The 17,057-nt window shown below is 35.8% G+C and overlaps 2 protein-coding genes across 8 annotated transcripts; one reads left to right on the top strand and one right to left on the bottom strand.

Moving 5' to 3' along the window:
- LOC109718412 (probable E3 ubiquitin-protein ligase HIP1) lies at window positions 3,401–8,796 on the top strand. Its single transcript, XM_020244649.1, has 6 exons — window positions 3,401–3,630; window positions 4,608–5,954; window positions 7,197–7,247; window positions 7,910–8,008; window positions 8,114–8,257; window positions 8,478–8,796. Exons 2-6 carry the CDS (start codon window positions 4,749–4,751, stop codon window positions 8,607–8,609), a joined length of 1,632 nt encoding a protein of 543 aa, XP_020100238.1. The 5' UTR covers window positions 3,401–3,630; window positions 4,608–4,748; the 3' UTR covers window positions 8,610–8,796.
- Window positions 10,322–14,823, bottom strand: LOC109718716 (probable phytol kinase, chloroplastic). Of its 7 annotated transcripts, XM_020245097.1 has the most exons (9): window positions 14,440–14,822; window positions 13,436–13,503; window positions 13,209–13,340; window positions 12,980–13,095; window positions 12,793–12,907; window positions 11,981–12,172; window positions 10,718–10,724; window positions 10,479–10,619; window positions 10,322–10,371 (listed from the first exon to the last, which is right to left on the bottom strand). In XM_020245097.1, exons 1-8 carry the CDS (start codon window positions 14,719–14,721, stop codon window positions 10,593–10,595), a joined length of 939 nt encoding a protein of 312 aa, XP_020100686.1. In that variant the 5' UTR covers window positions 14,722–14,822; the 3' UTR covers window positions 10,322–10,371; window positions 10,479–10,592. The 7 variants fall into 7 exon arrangements, with proteins under 7 accessions (XP_020100686.1, XP_020100688.1, XP_020100685.1 ...); XM_020245099.1 differs by lacking the exon at window positions 10,718–10,724; XM_020245102.1 differs by lacking the exons at window positions 10,322–10,371; window positions 10,479–10,619; window positions 10,718–10,724 and adding exons at window positions 11,306–11,539; window positions 11,684–11,809.

Genomic DNA, 17,057 nt, shown 5'->3' with positions numbered 1-17,057 from the left:
AATTTAGAATTTAAAATTTAAAATCTAAATTGTAAATTTCATATTGAGCTTGTATAGTAGCCGAATCTAGGTGCTCAAATTAGAAAAATGATTTGAGTTGTGATGGTTAGATATTTTAGTGGTAGCTAGACCAAGAATTGTATGGCGTTTTCAGAGCGTGACACTACTCATTGAGTAGGAGCTCCGTCATAGCATATATATCATACTGTATGTGCTTATCGACCAGTTAGTAAAGTGACATAAGTTCTTCCCTTAATGTCACTGTGTAAGCACCAACCCTTTTATACCCTCAACTTAGAACTACGTTATGAAGTGGAGGTCCGAATTAACTAACTTAGCGTGCATTTCAGGGTTATGAGAAAATACGATCTCACGGAGTATGTCTAGTAAAGTGTTTGGACTGATACAGATTAATGTGAGGGACTGAGAAAAAATATTTCGATAATACACTACATAAGTCTTATGACTCATTGCCCATGCGGTTATCTCGATTGTGTTATTTGAGATAATCATGAGTACAACAAATAACTGTCGGCCGAGCCCTGTCATTACAGGATAGGGACTTTGTGATGCTTAATTCGGTGTGTGTTGAAACGTTTAGGGCATAGACGAATTAGGTCAGTGATGTGCTATATTAGTTGGGTGGTGATTTAATATATCACTTCTGTATGTATTTCTTTCATCAGGTCACACGCTTCATTATCCGTATGAAGGGATGAATGAGTGAGAGAGAATGTGGAACATGCTTCATTACCCGTATGAAGAGATGAATGAGTGAGAGAGAATGTGGATTGGGATTTATCCTAATAAATTATACGTTTCTTATTAGTTAAAAAATGTATCTCCTAGTGAATATCTATTATGGATATTCTAATTCTAATTTTTATGTGAGATTCAGGATATTTTAGAGGTTCTGTTATTCTATAAATACATCTCCTCTTCCGTATCATACAATCTGTGGACATAAAAAAGGACTCTGAAAGCCTCTTCACGCATCCGATCCGTCACGCCAGGTGTAGATATGGCATCACGCCAGGTGTAGATGTGGCGGAAGATTTAGAAGTATCGAGTTCACGACGATCCAAGTAGGCTAGCAAAACAAGCAATCCGATCTGATTCCGGTTTCTCGATACGTTGGTTATTCAGTTTGTAAGTTTCCGCTGTCCTAAAATTTCCAACAATAACTTTACGTACGAACGAAACTCAAACTCCCCAAAATAACATAATTGACTCTCGATCCATTCAAGATGGTAGTCAATTACGAAAAAAAAAGGAAAAAATAATAAAATATTAATCCATTTCTTGTACCTTCGGTTTCTACGTCATTCACTTTTTGTTGAATAAATAGTAAAATTGAGGGCAATTTTGTTTTGTAGCTACACAAACAAATATCGTGAAGAAAATAAATTTTACATTAAGTCTAGTTCACCAAAAAATCTACTTCAATTTGAACTTCATCTCAAATAGGCCTAAATTTAGCAGCTACGATAAAAAATAATGTTACGTCTTCCGCTTTTGAGGAAGCAAAATGCCATTATTACTCTTACCAAAGAGATGGTTTTCTATACAATAGTGACACCACCTCGCCGTTTCTCAAACCAATCATTTTTTTTTTTTTTTGAGAGAAAAGCACACCAAATATTTTTTTTAGAATAAATTTTACCAAACATTTTTTTTAGAATAAACTTCAAAATTTTTTTCAGTAGTTAAGCTTATTTTAATTTTGCCACCCTTGGTTCGAAAAGTTGCACTTTGGCCCCGCGGTTTATTTTTTATTTCATAAAAAATTCTATATCAAATAAGATGACAATACGAAAATTTATAAAAAAAACCACGTAGTGGCAAAGTAAAAAATGCGCTAAACTACAGTGATGCAAAGTACAAACTTTTAAAATATGGAATAATAAAATATAAATAAACTAAACTATAGGAAAGCAAAGTAAAACTTTTGAACCACGGGTGGTAAAACAAAAATAAGCTCAATCACCAATTCAAATTATTTTTAAAAAAAATATAAGGTTAAATTATAGAAAACCTCATATAAATGTTTGTTTTTTTACTTTTCCTCCCTAATTTTTTAAAAATCTATATTTTGCCCTCTTAAAATTTTAAAAATATTTTCGGAAGTACAACGTTAATGGAGATGGCAAAATAACCAAATTGCGCTTACTTTTTCTACAAAAAAATTTATTTTTTAATATATTTCTATCATTTTGAAGGACATTTTTGCTATAAATTATAATAACTGAACAGAGTAGTGATAGAACTCTGACAGAGGGAGGGCTAAATAGGATAATTTGAAATATCAATGGGGTAAAATATAAGTTTTTTTTGAAAGTTAAAAAAATAAAAAAAGTATTTATATAAAAAAATCTGTAATTTAATCAAATTATAATAAATAAGTAAATTTTAGAAACAAAATTTGATTAGTCGGAAACATAAAAAAAATAGGAAAAACTTAAAATATCATCCCTGTGATTTCGCACTTTTTCACTTTAGTACCATATGGTTTAAAGTGTATCATTTTCATTCCCTGTGTTTTCATTTTTCTTTTTTTTTATTCTCTCCGCTATTTTTTTCGTTAAATCAATGACAACGTTAAAACTAAAACTTATTAAAGTGAATATTCGATAAACTATAGGTGGGGTATTTACAGTTTTTGTATATGATTTAACAGAAAGTTAACAGAGGGACTGATGAAAAGAAAAAAAATGAAACCATAGGGTACTAAATTGATACGCTTTAAATCACAGAGTGCTAAAGTGAGAAAATACGAAACCACAGGAATGATATTTGAAGTTTATCCAAAAAAATATAGTGCCACTACCATAGTATAAAATTTGAAAAAACTTCAAATACTAACCATATGGTTTCACACTTTCTCACTTTAGTACCCTGTGGTTTAAAGTGTAATAATTTAGTGTCATGTGATTTCATTTTTATATTTTTATTATCGACTCCATTAATTATTTTCGTTAAATCAGTAATAAAATTAAAGCTAAAAAATACTAAAGTGAATATTCAATATGCCTAGATGAAGTATTTGAAGTTTTTTGTACATAATTTAATAAAATATTAACGAAAAAATTGACGACAAAATAAATATAAAATTACATAATACTAACTTGATATATTTTAAACTATATGATATTAAAGTGAGAAAATGTGAAATGGCATGAGTGATATTTAAAGTTTACCCATTAAAATTTTTCCCCCTGGCCACGTGGAGGTACGCTGACGTGTAATGCTGACGTGTATGGAGAGGTGTCACATGGGAGGGGAGTGTGAGTGTGTGTGTCTCCTCCCCTTCCCATTTCCATGCATCATCATCATCATCATCATCATCATCATCACCATTCACCTTCTCTCCCCCTTCCTTGTATTGATATATATATATATATATTAAAAAAAAAAATCTACTTAAATTCCTCCCCATTTCGCCTCTCTCTCTCTCTCTCTCTCTCTCGCTCTCGCGCTCTCTCCGTACCCATCGCATCCTCTCTTTGCGGTTTTAGAGATCGCGATCGATCGGGCGATCGATCGGGCGATCGACTGATCGGGGCTTGAGGCGAGGAGGGGCGGTTTCGATCTCCGATCCTTGGGATTTTGCGGCCGATTCGTGTTTCGGAGGTGAGTTTTGACGAATCTGAGCTCATCGGAGGTGAAATCATCTGATTTTTTAGGGGAAAATTTGCTTTTTTAGGTATTTTGGGGATCTGAGGGAGTAAAAATTTGGGTTTTTGTTCCCCTTGTGTCGTGATTTGATGCTGATTATATGTGGACCTTTTCAGGAGGAGAGAGAGTTGGATTTGATAGGTGGAGGAGATGAAATAAGTAGAAACAACAGAGAACTTGTATATATATGCCTCTAAAAGTTTATGCTTTTTCTATGTGTATGCTCTCTATGCTCTCCAAAATCTAGCTATTATCTCCTTGTGACCACTTTTTGTGCAAACAGTATGAGTAACCATTTTGCTTGAGTTGTAATGTGTAGTGCTATTCGATGAAGTATTGTTTCAGTAGTGCTATTGTGTAGTGCTATTCGATGAAGTGTTGTTTCGGTAGTGCTATTGTGTAGTGCTATTCGATAAAGTGTTGTTTCGGTAGTGTTATCGCCTATTAGTAGAAGCATTATATCGGAAGATCGAAATTGGAGTTTCTAGCTTTTTCACCTTAGAATCTCATTTCAGCTTCCCGCCGCAGCAGAAGCTCTAAGGTGGAGGCTCTTCTGTTCGCCATAAACTCTAACAAAGGTGACTGTAGCTCAAAGCAGATGCAAACACAGGGCCAAAAGGGCCTTATTTCATTGACATGTTTCTTTAACATCAGATTAAGTAACAATGATCTTCTTTTAAGGGTGGTTACTGCATCTTCAGCTAGTAAGCAATTAATCAAAGCATCTTTAGCTTTTAGACTTATCAATCAGGAAAATGTAAGCTTTGTTATAATTCTCCTTGAAAATCCTTTTGCTTGATTATAACTTATTCCTGTTGCAATTTCCTTGAGAAACTGAGGGTTTTTTTTCCTATTTCTTACTGGATTCTGTTCCGAATGTCTACTCCGTTAAACTAAAATTTCCCCCTTTTTCTTTCGTAATCTCTTTGCAGGTTGCTCTGGTTGCTGTTGTCGAGCGGATTTTGTGTATTTGACTGATATCAGGAAAGTCTATTGCGTGTTTTTTCTTTCCTTCCTTCCTTAGGATTCAGGAGGCAAACACACTGGCCCCCAAGAAAGGAAAAGATAATACTATGCATTCCTACCCGGAAATTGGGTCTAGTTCGAATGCCTCTACCACAGATCAGCACAATTTACATATCAATCCAATAGAGGCCCAAAATTTGCCAGGTTATTTATTCCCTTCTGGCGATAGTCATATGCTATATGGTGAAAGGGATAGTCATGAAAATGTGAACTTTATCGAAGGTGGACAGAGAATGGAAGTCGGAGGATCTGAAGAAACTGATATGCTTCGTTTTGGGAATAGGAATTTAAACCTTAACATTTCTCAGATTGATTATAATCAGCCTCTTCAGCAGAATCATAATACAGAAAATGCTAATATCAACTTCTTTCCGGAAGAGGGTGATCATCATTCATCTTGCAAGAGGAAGAGTATTGATGGAATTCAAGGACAGTCTTCTACTCCTGGTAGTTCAAGTCATCTTCACCACAGTGGAGATAGATTGTTGTTGTCTACTTCACCTCATAATGCTACTGGCAGTAATTTACATTTGCCTAGCTCATCAACCCACCCTTGTCTACATCCTCCGGTAGAAGAAAGCCTTCTAAGAAATACTCGAATGAGAATTGACTTGAGTCAGAGTCATATATCTCCTCCTAATCCTAATCCTAATCCGTTTCCTCAAGTGAACAGTAGTTCTGCTAATAGTAATAATTGGCCTACAACCCATCAACCATCTCCTTCTTTTATTCCTGTACATGATTCAGAAGACTCCATGTTATTAGCTAATGTTCCAAGCTCATATAGGCATCCTCCTTTGCCATCTTTTCCAAATTTGCCTCAAGCTGTGCACCCGTTCCCACCGAGTGGGACTTCTAATTTAAGAATAGGAAGTTCTTCGAGTTCCTTAGAGATCGCAGGTGAGCAGTCAACTTCAGAGGAATCAAGTTCGAGCCGGCAGTCAAGCAGTACCGGAAGAAGAAACACACCTCAAAATTGCCATCGCTTAGCGGAGATTTTGCGTAGGTCCATGACTTCGCCAAATGGTGGACCCCGGGAGAGAAATCGGAGTGTTCTTCCACCACGCCATCGTTCTTTCACCCCGTATGTGGTTGGGACCCACCAATCTGAAGCTGTTCTTCCAGATCATCACCAACCGTTCGTGAGATCAGCACCGTTGATAAATAGGCATAATGATGGGCACAATGGTGTTCCCTTATCCGTGCAGGCTTTGGCGGCTGCAAGAGAAGAAAGAAGCAGGATGTTATCAGAGGTATTACTAATAAATCATCTAGATGAAAACAATTTTATTCTTTTTTGTGTAGCTAGTTGTCTTCTTTCTTTTAACTCAAATAAAAGACTTCAATGTCTCTTGATATTATTTAATATTCTACTTGTTAGCTTCTTCCATGATGATAATGATTAGGGTATACAAATGAGTGCAATGAAGAAGGCATGATTTTCATGTTACAGTATTTTCTTTTACAGACTTTTGAATTCATGTCTCAGGGCACATAACTGCAAGTAATATGCTAATATATTTGCTTAGCATGGTGTTGGCAGAAAAAGCAATTCTACCTAAGTTTACTATTATTATAATAATCTTATATTGGTGTGATAGTGTTATTATCTGATTTTGGCTGGCGGTCCTACAAACTTGTTTTTTTTTTTTGAGAAGCATGAGCAACTTTTCTCATTGGTGCATACCAAATTGCTTCCCCATTATAAAATAATAAGTGGCTACAGCTTGGTGTGGAAGTTTCTTTTAAATCATATAAATTATGTGGACCGTCTTATGTTATTCTATTCTGAAAAGTGAAAACTAAAGTAAGAAGTACATTAGCCTTGGGAATAATGATAAATAAGCAGGTATTTGATAATAGAGAGCGGACGTATAAGCCATACTTGTAAAATGTTCTCAACAAACGTCACCCCAATTCAAGCCAAATTTGGAAATATGAATTATTTTCTCTTATCAATTGTTTGTTATGCAAATCTTTGTTGCTTTGCAGCTTAGGCTAAAACTTTTCTTTTCCCATCAAAAGCCTCTAGTGTTCCTTGGGAGCCTAACTATAACAGAGCAAAGCAAGCTTGATATGCCAGCATTTGGATCTGTATAGTGAAGCTATATGATAAAAAGCCTGTGTTGGCACCACAATCTATGGAAGTAGTGTTCCATTATTTTCAGCTTAAAGCCGTCAGGGATGCAATTTCAAATTTTAGTGTGAAAGTTCAGGGATTAAGCTTGAATATTCACTAATATTCACCAAATCATTGCTTTCAAATTTGATCAAACATGACACTTTTTTTTGGNTTTCTGTTTGGCCTTTTGTTTTGCTTTGTTTTCTCTCTCTCTCTCTCTCTCTCTCTTGCTACTACTGTTTTTCTTTGAGCTTGTTTTTCTAGTCAATATGCTCATGTAGTATCTACTATTTATTTATTTTTATTTCCCACTACACGAAAGGCTGGAATTGAATCAATTCCAATGTGAGTAACATTTTTCTATCTGCAACAGATACGCAACATGCTAGAATTTGTCCGGAGGCAGGAAAATCTACGACTTGAGGTTAGCTTTTAGTTTTCTTGTGTACTTCGAAGTCTCTGAAATGAATGTTATTACTTTCCTTAACTATGAAAATTTGTTTTCGTCTCAAGTTCCGCTACTTGTTAGTTTGGGGTGCTCATAGTAAACTTAGACCTCTTCCAAACAATAACCGGCAATAATGGGTTTAGTGAGGTAAGGTTTACCTCAAATAGTAACACTATATGGGCCAGTGAAACGCAATCTGATCCTACTTGGGCGAGGAGAAGCTTCATCCATGTCTGATCCGGTTAAGTCTTCAGTGACCCAGTGGATTGCCAGGAAATTTTGTTTCATGTGTAATCAGTCAAAAATCAATCAAACTCTTTGGTTCATTTGACCTGGAATGACCTATTCATTCTATTTTTGAATTTCACGGAAGCCAGACATGACTTTTCTCCTCATTTCACGAACTATTGGTTCGAACCTTGAGTTTGTTATACCCAAAATGTCTGGTGGAAAGTCGCCACCACTACTAATAGCATTTGGCTGCTCCAAGTACTAGGTTGCCCTGCTATGTTGTGTACATAGCAATCATGTGTAGGTGGGATTTTTCACCTTCAGCACTAATCTGAATGATGGGCTTCTTCGGAACTTCAGCTTTCCTTTTTCGAGGAATTTAACTTGTCATGGTGGCCTTGAAACAGGATGTTCTTTTCTTTGATCGGTCTGGATTCTTTGGGGGTGCCGATTTGCACGACAGGCACCGAGACATGCGGCTCGACGTTGACAATATGTCTTATGAGGTGACAAAACTTGCTCTGTACAACAATTATCTCCTCGGTGTTGCAACTTGGTCCTGCTAATACATTCGAAACTTTCTATCACTTTTTTGTCGTCTTGATCTTTAGGAACTTTTGGCATTGGAAGAACGGATAGGAAATGTAAGCACGGGACTGAGCGAGGAAAAAATTATGAACCACTTGAAGCAGCGGAAATATTTCTCCCTTACATTAGAACCATTAGCAGAAACTGAACCGTGCTGTATCTGTCGGGTAATTACATTTATCCCTTCACATAAATGTCACTATTATTCGCTTTTCCCTCTGTACACTTCTTCCAAAAACTATTATTATACTCCATTATGTTGCACATTGATCAATGCTGTTAATGTGAAAATCATGATATTTATTATGAATCCCTTATGTTTTAACCCCTTTTTTTTTCCCTAGCGAATAAAAAGCGCTAATAACTTGTCACTTCCTTATGTTGCAGGAAGAATATGTTGAAGGGGATGAGCTGGGGAGGTTGGATTGTGGGCATGACTTTCATACTGCATGCATCAAACAATGGCTAGTGATCAAGAACTTATGTCCCATCTGTAAAAACACTGCACTTAATAGCTAAAAGAAAAAGAAAAAAAAAAAACTCAAAACCCCCCTCCCAAAAAAAAAAGATAAGAAAAGAATCGATCGAGTCCTAATTATCTCTAAATTCTGAGAGAAGTTGCAATTGTTTTTTATTCTCTTTTATTGCGATTAAATACAATGATCTATTAGATACTTCAATATTAAGTTGGATCTTGTTTGTGAAATTTACTGCATGCTACTGGTGGTTTTCCTCCTAAATTGTGTTTTGTGTGTTGATAGCTGGATTTTGGTTGTTTCTTTAGCCATGGTTAGTATGAAACAAAAAAGATTGTTGCATGTAAAGGATTTTGGGCTCTTCAGTGGCATCTAAGGCTCTCTTTCGATAGCGTCGAAACGATTTTGTAACTTTGATTTGTCGGAAGCATCAGTTTCGTGTGTGAGATTAACTGTTCTTGATTCTTTCCTATCTGATCAATGTGAAAGATGGAAAAAAAATTCTGTTTAACATTTGAGATGGGTCTACAATCTCTCTCTCTTTTTTTTTTTTCTTTTATTTTTGTATAATAATTTTCATTTACCTGATGAATATTATCTTTGTTGGGTTATGAGGATCAAAACCATTTCTAATTGAAGCTTTATTGCTTAGTTCTGCTATTCTATGATTTTTCAGTTCAATCCATATCCTGTCCTGTGGCAATTTGGATTCGCGTGCGGTGTTCGAATCCATAGTTGAATTCGAAAAAAATCCTAAATTGAACTAAACAATTTTATTTAGATCCAAAATATCGAAAGTTATAGTTACTAGTGTACATAATTTTTTGAAGAATTTTGATTAGTTCATGCGTGTAGATTCCAAGCACCATTAATTAAAATCATGTAAATTGTGGTAACCAAACTATTTCCATTTATTTAGAGACTTTATAACACATTTCCCAAACCAGATAAATTCATTTTTAGCTTTCTAGGAATAAAAAGTGTCTATTAATCTGAAATATAGCCAAACCTTCTCAAAATGCCAAATAAACATGGTTTAGATTTGACACTTTTAGTGTAGAAAGATTTGCAAATAAGTTGTTTGAACGCACCATTTAGCAGGTTCCGTAAAACTTCAAGAATTGTAACGATCCGACCTACTATCAATAGTAATTCGTTGAACTCAAACCACTAACCTAAAATGTTTAAACCTATTTATTATTACTGAAGTCCATTATCTCTTATATTTTTAATTACTACCCCGTATTCATCTGATGTGAGATTATGGGGTGTTGCAGACTCCTATTTAGATCTTGACGTTATCGTCAGCCCAATCATATACACAGTCTAAGATCATCAGGCGGTGAGAGATCCACCTCACATTTCCAGCTGGTAAGCCGACCAAATGGCTTATAGTTGAAGGGTTCTTCATGCAGTTTCACAACACAAAAAAAAGGAAATAAAAAAAGAGGAGCATCAAGATTAAGAAATCAGAAATAAAACATCAGTAATTTGCACATTTGTGATACCATTCATCAGACACTAGAAATTCATGGCACCTCAAAACCAAATAGTTAATTAGGACAATTCCAAGTGGAGTTCACTTCAAAAGTTTGATATGTTGAGCATAAACAAAAGCTTTATCATTGTGAATCAAGCAAAATATGCTCAATTTGATATACTGGCATAAACAAGCTATAAGAAACAAAGAAAAGGAGCAGATACTCCTTCAGAATTCAATTACCTATCAGCAAACATTTTCTTCTCCCTTTTTTTTCCCCCTTTTTCTAAGGAGCCACTCATTTCGCCGAAATCCACTACATTACCTATTTAAAATGGTATCATTAGGTGGAGAAAGCATAAGAAAATTCCAGGTAAGTGATGAAATTTATCCCAAACAATCACAGATTAGAAGGTATTCTCATTCTCGTACCCGATAGGAATGAGTAGTTCGTTAACAAGAAAACACAAGTCTCTGGTGCCCTCCAAACCCAGCTAACATGGAATGCTACAAATCGGCAAAACGAATGACTCCTGCGAGGCTTTGTCATTCACCGGCCGTGTTCAAACCACACTGTCCATAAATCGACCAATTCAGCACCGGCTGTCTGCGTACATGCATCTAAAAGTAAGCGGGCAAAGCATTTTTCCGGTGAACGCCAGGAGTCTTACCTTGGACCTTTCACAAGAGAGCAAGAGTACCGTCTCCTCGTCAATAATTATTGTGGATCGTAAGCACTAACCAACTATCCTAAAAGTACATACTGATAGAAAAGACGCACCCCATCGCACTTAAGGGCTCAGCCCGTGAGATAGGCTTCAATTTGACTCTATCCACCTGGACGTTAAGCCTCCCGTTAGGTCTATTTTGGACAGTAATCCTATTCAACTTATTAATCTCCTAAGCCTATTGTCATGGGAGAGGAATACAGCATTCAATACCATCTATGGATTGTACGGGCTAAACAACTATTACAAAAGCATATGCTAATAGGAAAGGCGCATCCATCGCACTTAAGGGCTCAGACACAACGCTCGCGGGTTTCGATCTGACTAAACCCACCTGAAAATTAGGTTTATTGTTGAGTTTCTTGCTGTTAGGTCTATTATGCACAACCCCACTCAATTTATTAGTCTCACACAATTCAACTTGTTAGTCTCCTAGGTCTATTGTCATGGGACAAGAAATTGGACCTATTTTAGCCAATAATAAATAGCCAACAATTATATATAAATACTTTAACAAGATACATACAAGCATTGCACAAAGAAAACATCCGAGCATCGAGAGTATAATTAAACATGGAACTGTTTAATATATACACACTAATCTTTGTAGCATATACAACTGAAACAAAGGAGGAAAATGCACTCGACTCGCTGAACAATCGCACCTCTACAGATGGCCACATGAACTTCTGAAAATTCAGATCGAAGTACATGAACAATCTGCTTTTTCAATCAATCCCATAAGCTCTTATTTCTGTCAAAATTCTGCAATAGCCATTATCAGAAGTCTAACATGAGACTTTTCATGCGACTAACAATTGCTGAAAAAAAAAAACCAACATATTGAAGTACTGCCACTGGGTGGTTAAATAAAATGGATAGATTGTTCATGTAGTTTCTTTAACTTACAAAATAACTCATGTGGCCATCGCAATAGTTCAGGGGGGGTCCGTTGCATTTATCCCTCAAAGAAACACACTCTCCTATGCAAAACTATGCACGTGTCCCTTTAAAACTAATGCCGCAGGTCATTACCTGTAGAATCATTGCCATAGGTGGTAGGAGACAGAAAGAAACTTTTCGCAGATCGGTTTTTAGTAGATCAGATGAAGAAGATCAACACATAATGTTAGCGGTGTTGAATGAACTGAAAAAAACCATTCAATATGATAGAAGAAAATGCCGCAGAGAGTAAGGATTGCTCACTGCGGACTAGAACCGAAAACGAGAAAGGCTGTTAACATGCTTGCCAAAGGGACAGATATGTTATCATCCAAGACGTCACTAATAGGAAGTGATTCCACCAAAGTAGCTGCAAAAGAAACCAATGCTACTTTCCAAATTGCTCGCTCCCAATCCAAACAGATGTACCCAAAACATGAGAAGTAGAACAGCATCCTGCAAGAAATGATACTTCAATTGCGTGATTTGATGAAGAGGGAAAATAAATAGAAAAAGGGAGACATGACAGAGAGAGAGAGAGAGAGAGAGAGATAAGCCCCAATCAGAGTACAGATAGGGACAAAAGACCTCCAAAACTTCAATGCATTGTTTCGATTCGATTCGACCATATTTTTATGACGAATTGATTCAGTCCCACTATCAAACGGTTATGTTTTCCTCTGAACCAGACCTATTCTCGATCCTTCGAACAGTCCATGAGCTTTTGACAAATTTCACCGTAAACGGATTACTTAGATTTTACCAATTTTCGCTATGCCCATTCCTGTGTGGATTTTCCATTTACAATTCCCACACATGTTAGGGGCAGTAAATAGCAGGTGATAGCTATCATGCTAAATGACCTTTAACGGTCAATGTACTATTTTAACGGTCGATGTGGCACCACGTTCGATCACATATAATTCAAGGTTAAAAGAAAAAAAAAGAAGAAAAGGAGTAGGCTAATCAATCAAGGCCTTAGCCTAGGAAGCAGAAATAAATCTAGGGGAGCATAAAAAACAGCAAAAAGTCGTAATTTTTTTTTCTAGCAAGGCCGTGGTGAAACAATAACCTACCCAATGGAGAAAACGAAGCCGGATAAAAACATGGAAATGCTCCCAACCCAGCTCTTCTTCCTATTATAGGGAAGCTTTATTGCACCATACCTTCTACCGACAATATCGGCAAATCCTGTAAAAGAACAAGTTCACATACAGAAACCTCACAAAGCGAGGAGAAAACTCAATGAAATTAAGCAATTACCATCACCACCACTCATCATAGATAATGACACAACCCCTACCGGAGAGTCGCGCCAGAAAACTAAAACACAAAACAACAGTACTATGACATAGTATAATGGACCTCTAAGTAGTTCCCTGTAGGTAAGAAAATGCATGGCAAATATCAGATAGATTAATGAAGAAGAGAAAAAGCTAAATGAAATGATTAAAACTATCCACATGATAAATGAGAAAAACCAAAATTTTACTCGGGTTTTCCTTCGCGCGTAACCGATTTGATTAGAGCTTCATTGGTAAAAAGGCGGAGGCCGTGGGTAAGAAGCCTAATGCAATTCAAGAGAGGAACAATAGCAGCAAAATACCGCGCTGCCGCCGACGAACTGAGGGAAAGAAACATTTCATTCAAATAAGTAGAAACATATCAAAGAACAAAATATGTTGAGATAAAAAATAGTCTAGATGAATAAAGAAGTACCTAAAAAATGGCCAGGAGGACATAAAAAGGATCCCAGAGAGTACATGCACTATCTTTCTGCTTAAGCTCTGCTTTTAAAAATGAACAAGTCGTAGATAAAACAATAAGATACTTCAAAATAGCTAAAAATGGGGCCACATAAATTTCGTAGGTGGCATTTCGATAGCGCGAACACATCTTCATAAAACAAGAAACTATTGTCATTAGCTAACTGAAAATGAACCTGGAGGTAGAAAACTAAAAATTCAAGCAGATACTCTCATCAAATTCCAACTTAGAAACACTTAAAAATATCTCAAAAAATGATTTTCTGGCTGGAACAGTATTTTTCTGTCCATATTGTTTTTAGAAAAAGTAGCTTCTGTGAAAAAGTTTTCTTTTTTCTCCAGAGTTTACGGAAAAAACTTATTTTTCGTTTTCTGAGTTTTTTTTTTATCGGAACAACGAAAACTCTGGAAAAGAGTGCTTTTCATCGAAAATCTTTTTCTTGAAATATATTTTTTCACGCTTTTCCAAGGAACAAAACACGCCATAAAGAAGACCAATTTGAGCCAATTTTTAAGATCGCAATGGACTACAAAGAAGGGTACAAGAAATATACATCAAGATGTATATCCACAAGAGAAAACATCAAAACCAATCACTAATGTAATCAACAGGGGGACCAAATTGTGCAATAATTAAAATACTGGGAGCAAAAGTGAAAACTCAGGGCAAAGGTTTGGGACCGCTTTGCTTTACTTTTTTACTGTAACGATCTAGTACGCTGTTCAGTACAATAACCAATTACAGTACCAGTACAAATAAATCAAAATTGTTAAGTACTCATATAACCCAATTAATACACTAATTACAACACCACTACAAAGAAATCGAAGCTGTTGAGTATCCGTAACAAAAAAAAAAGACAATTTTTAACCCTTTTTTACGATGCATATATACCCCACAATCAACTCCAAAGGAGAGAGAGAGAGAGAGAGAGAGAGAGAGAGGGTGTCCGAGACCTGTTCGACGATATGCCTCTCGGAGAGCTTATCGAAGGCGAGGACGAGGGAGTAGGCGCCGCCCATGACGAGGGCGGCGGCGGCGCCGTCGTGCATCGCCGCCGCCGCCGCCGCAACACGGCGGAGCCGCGGCGGCGCAGGGGAGGAGGCTCTGAGGAGAGGGGCGAGAGAGGTGGTGGTGGTGGTGGTGTTGGTGGTGGGTACAAGAAGCAGGGTAGGAGGAGGAGGAGGAGGAAGGGCTCGTAGGAGGAGAGGAGAGTGCGCGGCGACTCCCCTCCACATTGTGGGCGCGTGCGCTCTCTCTCTCTCTCTCTCTCTCTCTACTCTCTCTCTACTCTTTCTCTTTCGCTCTCTACTCTCTACTCTCTTTCTCTCTCTTTGCTCTACTTTCTCTCTCTATACTCTCTCTCTCTCCCTACTTTCTCTCTCTACCTTGTGCTCGTCTCGTAGTGAGAAGATGCAGCACCAACCACAGATGAATATATTGCGTGAACCGGGTGCACCACGTCACCCCGTGCACCCACCACTCATTTTAGTGCACAAAACTCCCGTATAAAATGCATAAAAAATTTGATTTTTTTTTCCCAAAAAAATAGAGGCTAAAATGCATAAAACTCCTAGTATAAATATCTGATTTTTTATTTTTTTCTTCTAATTTTTTAAAATTTGCATTTTGTTCTTTTAAAATTTTAAAAATATTTTGAACAGGTTACTGTGGTTATAAAGAAAAAAAGATGACCAGATTATTCTTATTTTTTCTATAAGAAAAAATTTATTTTTAATATATTTTTTAGGATATTTTTGGTATAAATTATAAGAAATTAACGAAATAGTAGTCAAACCCTAATGGAAGAGGTTAAATGCATCAACTTGAAATTTTGATAAAATATAAGTTTTTGAAAATCAAGAAAAAAAATTAAAAAGTAGGTATTTATAAAGAGATTTTTTATATTTTAGCCTAAATAAATTTTCTTTAAAACATTTAGATAAAAAAAGTACAAAACTTATATGAACTATCCATCATTTTAAATTGGCTATTCAATTTTTAAAATTTTTTTATTTTACTATCTAATCTATTAATTTGTTTGATTTGAGACGGTCAACAATATTTGAATTCAAAATTTAAACTAATTGCTTACTTTAATGAATTTATCGTCACGAGAATTATATGAAGTGTACCAACTTAATCCGTTATAATGAACAACACATTTAAATTTGATGTCAAAGTATCGTTGGCTGACTCAAATCAAATAAATTAAAAGATTGGATAATCCATGATATATAGTTAAAATAAATTCTCACTTAAAATTATCTATAATTCAGATAAATTATATACATTTTTTAAAAAATTTGAATACACACAACATTTTACTACTTTAAAGCATCATGAATATGTTAAGAGATATTGCCTTTATTTTTTATTGGTTTGGTCCACGCACTTGGTGCATGGATATTTAATATAAATCTTTTGTGTTTATTTTTATATGGGTAAACTTCAAATACCACCCCGTGGTTTTGCACTTTCTAACTTTAGTATCTTGTGGTTTATAGTGTATCAAGTTAATACCTTGTGATTTCATTTTTCCCTTTTCCTCAGCTTCTCCGTTAATATTTCGTTAAATTATATATAAAAAACTTCAGATACCCACCTAGGTTTATCGAATATTCACTTTAGTATTCTTTAGTTTTAACGTTGTTATTGATTTAACGAAAAAAAAAAATAGTGGAATGAATAATAAAAATAAAAAAGTAAAACTACAGGTACTAAATTGAAAGTGCGAAATTATAGGGGTGATATTTGAAGTTTTTTCTCTTTATATTATTGGGTGGGGTTCTCATGTGAACAGGAGTTCAGATCCAAGCCCAATTTGGTTGTGGGGCCCACTATTGATAGATATTAATTTCAACGGTTAAATGTTGACTAGTATTTGAATTTTATAATTCCCAATTGGATTACACAGCAGGGCAGAAGTTGTGGACCAATTATCTGAGCGGTTCGAATCATTCAGAGCAATTGCACAAAAAAATTTGGTCAAAGATTTCTATATATTTTTTAAAATTCTGTCATTTTTTCCCTAAAAGCTCTTTCTGATGATTTTTTTATAGTTCTCGTTGGAACAAAAGAATATTGATTTCACCATAAAACTCTTAATTTTTTACTTCCGAAAATATAAAATGTAATTTTGTACTTTTGTTTCTTCACAGTAAAATACATCTCTTTCGCTCTTTCTATAATATAAGAAAAGAAAAACTTCAAAAATCCTCCCTATGGTTTCGCACTTTTTCATTTTAGTATCCTGTGCTTTAAAGTGTATCAAGTTAGTATCATGTGGTTTCGCACTTTTTCACTTTAGTACCCTGTGGCTTAAAGTGTATCAAGTTAGTACTCAATGGTTTTAGTTTTGTATCAAGTTAGTACCCTGTGATTTTATTTTTGTATCAAGTTAGTACTATGTGGTAGGGGTGGAAACGAGCCGAGCTCGAGCGAGCTTACCTCGGCTCAAATTCGGCTTGAAATTAATTTCGAGCTTAAATTTAAGCTCAAGCTTGGATTGAAATTAATTCGAGCCGAGCTCGAGCGAGCCTAATTTCGAGTCGAGCGAGCTCGAGCCCTAAAC

The sequence above is a fragment of the Ananas comosus genome, linkage group 12 (assembly GCF_001540865.1).
Source record: "Ananas comosus cultivar F153 linkage group 12, ASM154086v1, whole genome shotgun sequence".
Taxonomy (NCBI): domain Eukaryota; kingdom Viridiplantae; phylum Streptophyta; class Magnoliopsida; order Poales; family Bromeliaceae; genus Ananas; species Ananas comosus.
The sequence above is the reverse complement of the archived record's forward strand: the minus strand, read 5'-3'. Positions and strand labels throughout refer to the sequence as shown.

Coding starts and splice junctions, on each gene's coding strand:
- LOC109718412 (XM_020244649.1), top strand. CDS start 4,749: ATGCATTCCTACCCGGAAATTGGGTCTAGTTCGAATGCCTCTACCACA. Junction 5,955..7,196: donor GAAGCAGGATGTTATCAGAG/GTATTACTAATA, acceptor TATCTGCAACAG/ATACGCAACATGCTAGAATT. Junction 8,258..8,477: donor AACCGTGCTGTATCTGTCGG/GTAATTACATTT, acceptor CTTATGTTGCAG/GAAGAATATGTTGAAGGGGA.
- LOC109718716 (XM_020245096.1), bottom strand. CDS start 14,721: ATGTGGAGGGGAGTCGCCGCGCACTCTCCTCTCCTCCTACGAGCCCTT. Junction 12,908..12,979: donor TATGATGAGTGGTGGTGATG/GTAATTGCTTAA, acceptor GTTCTTTTACAG/GATTTGCCGATATTGTCGGT. Junction 10,725..11,980: donor GTTTTCGGTTCTAGTCCGCA/GTGAGCAATCCT, acceptor CTCTTGTGAAAG/GTCCAAGGTAAGACTCCTGG.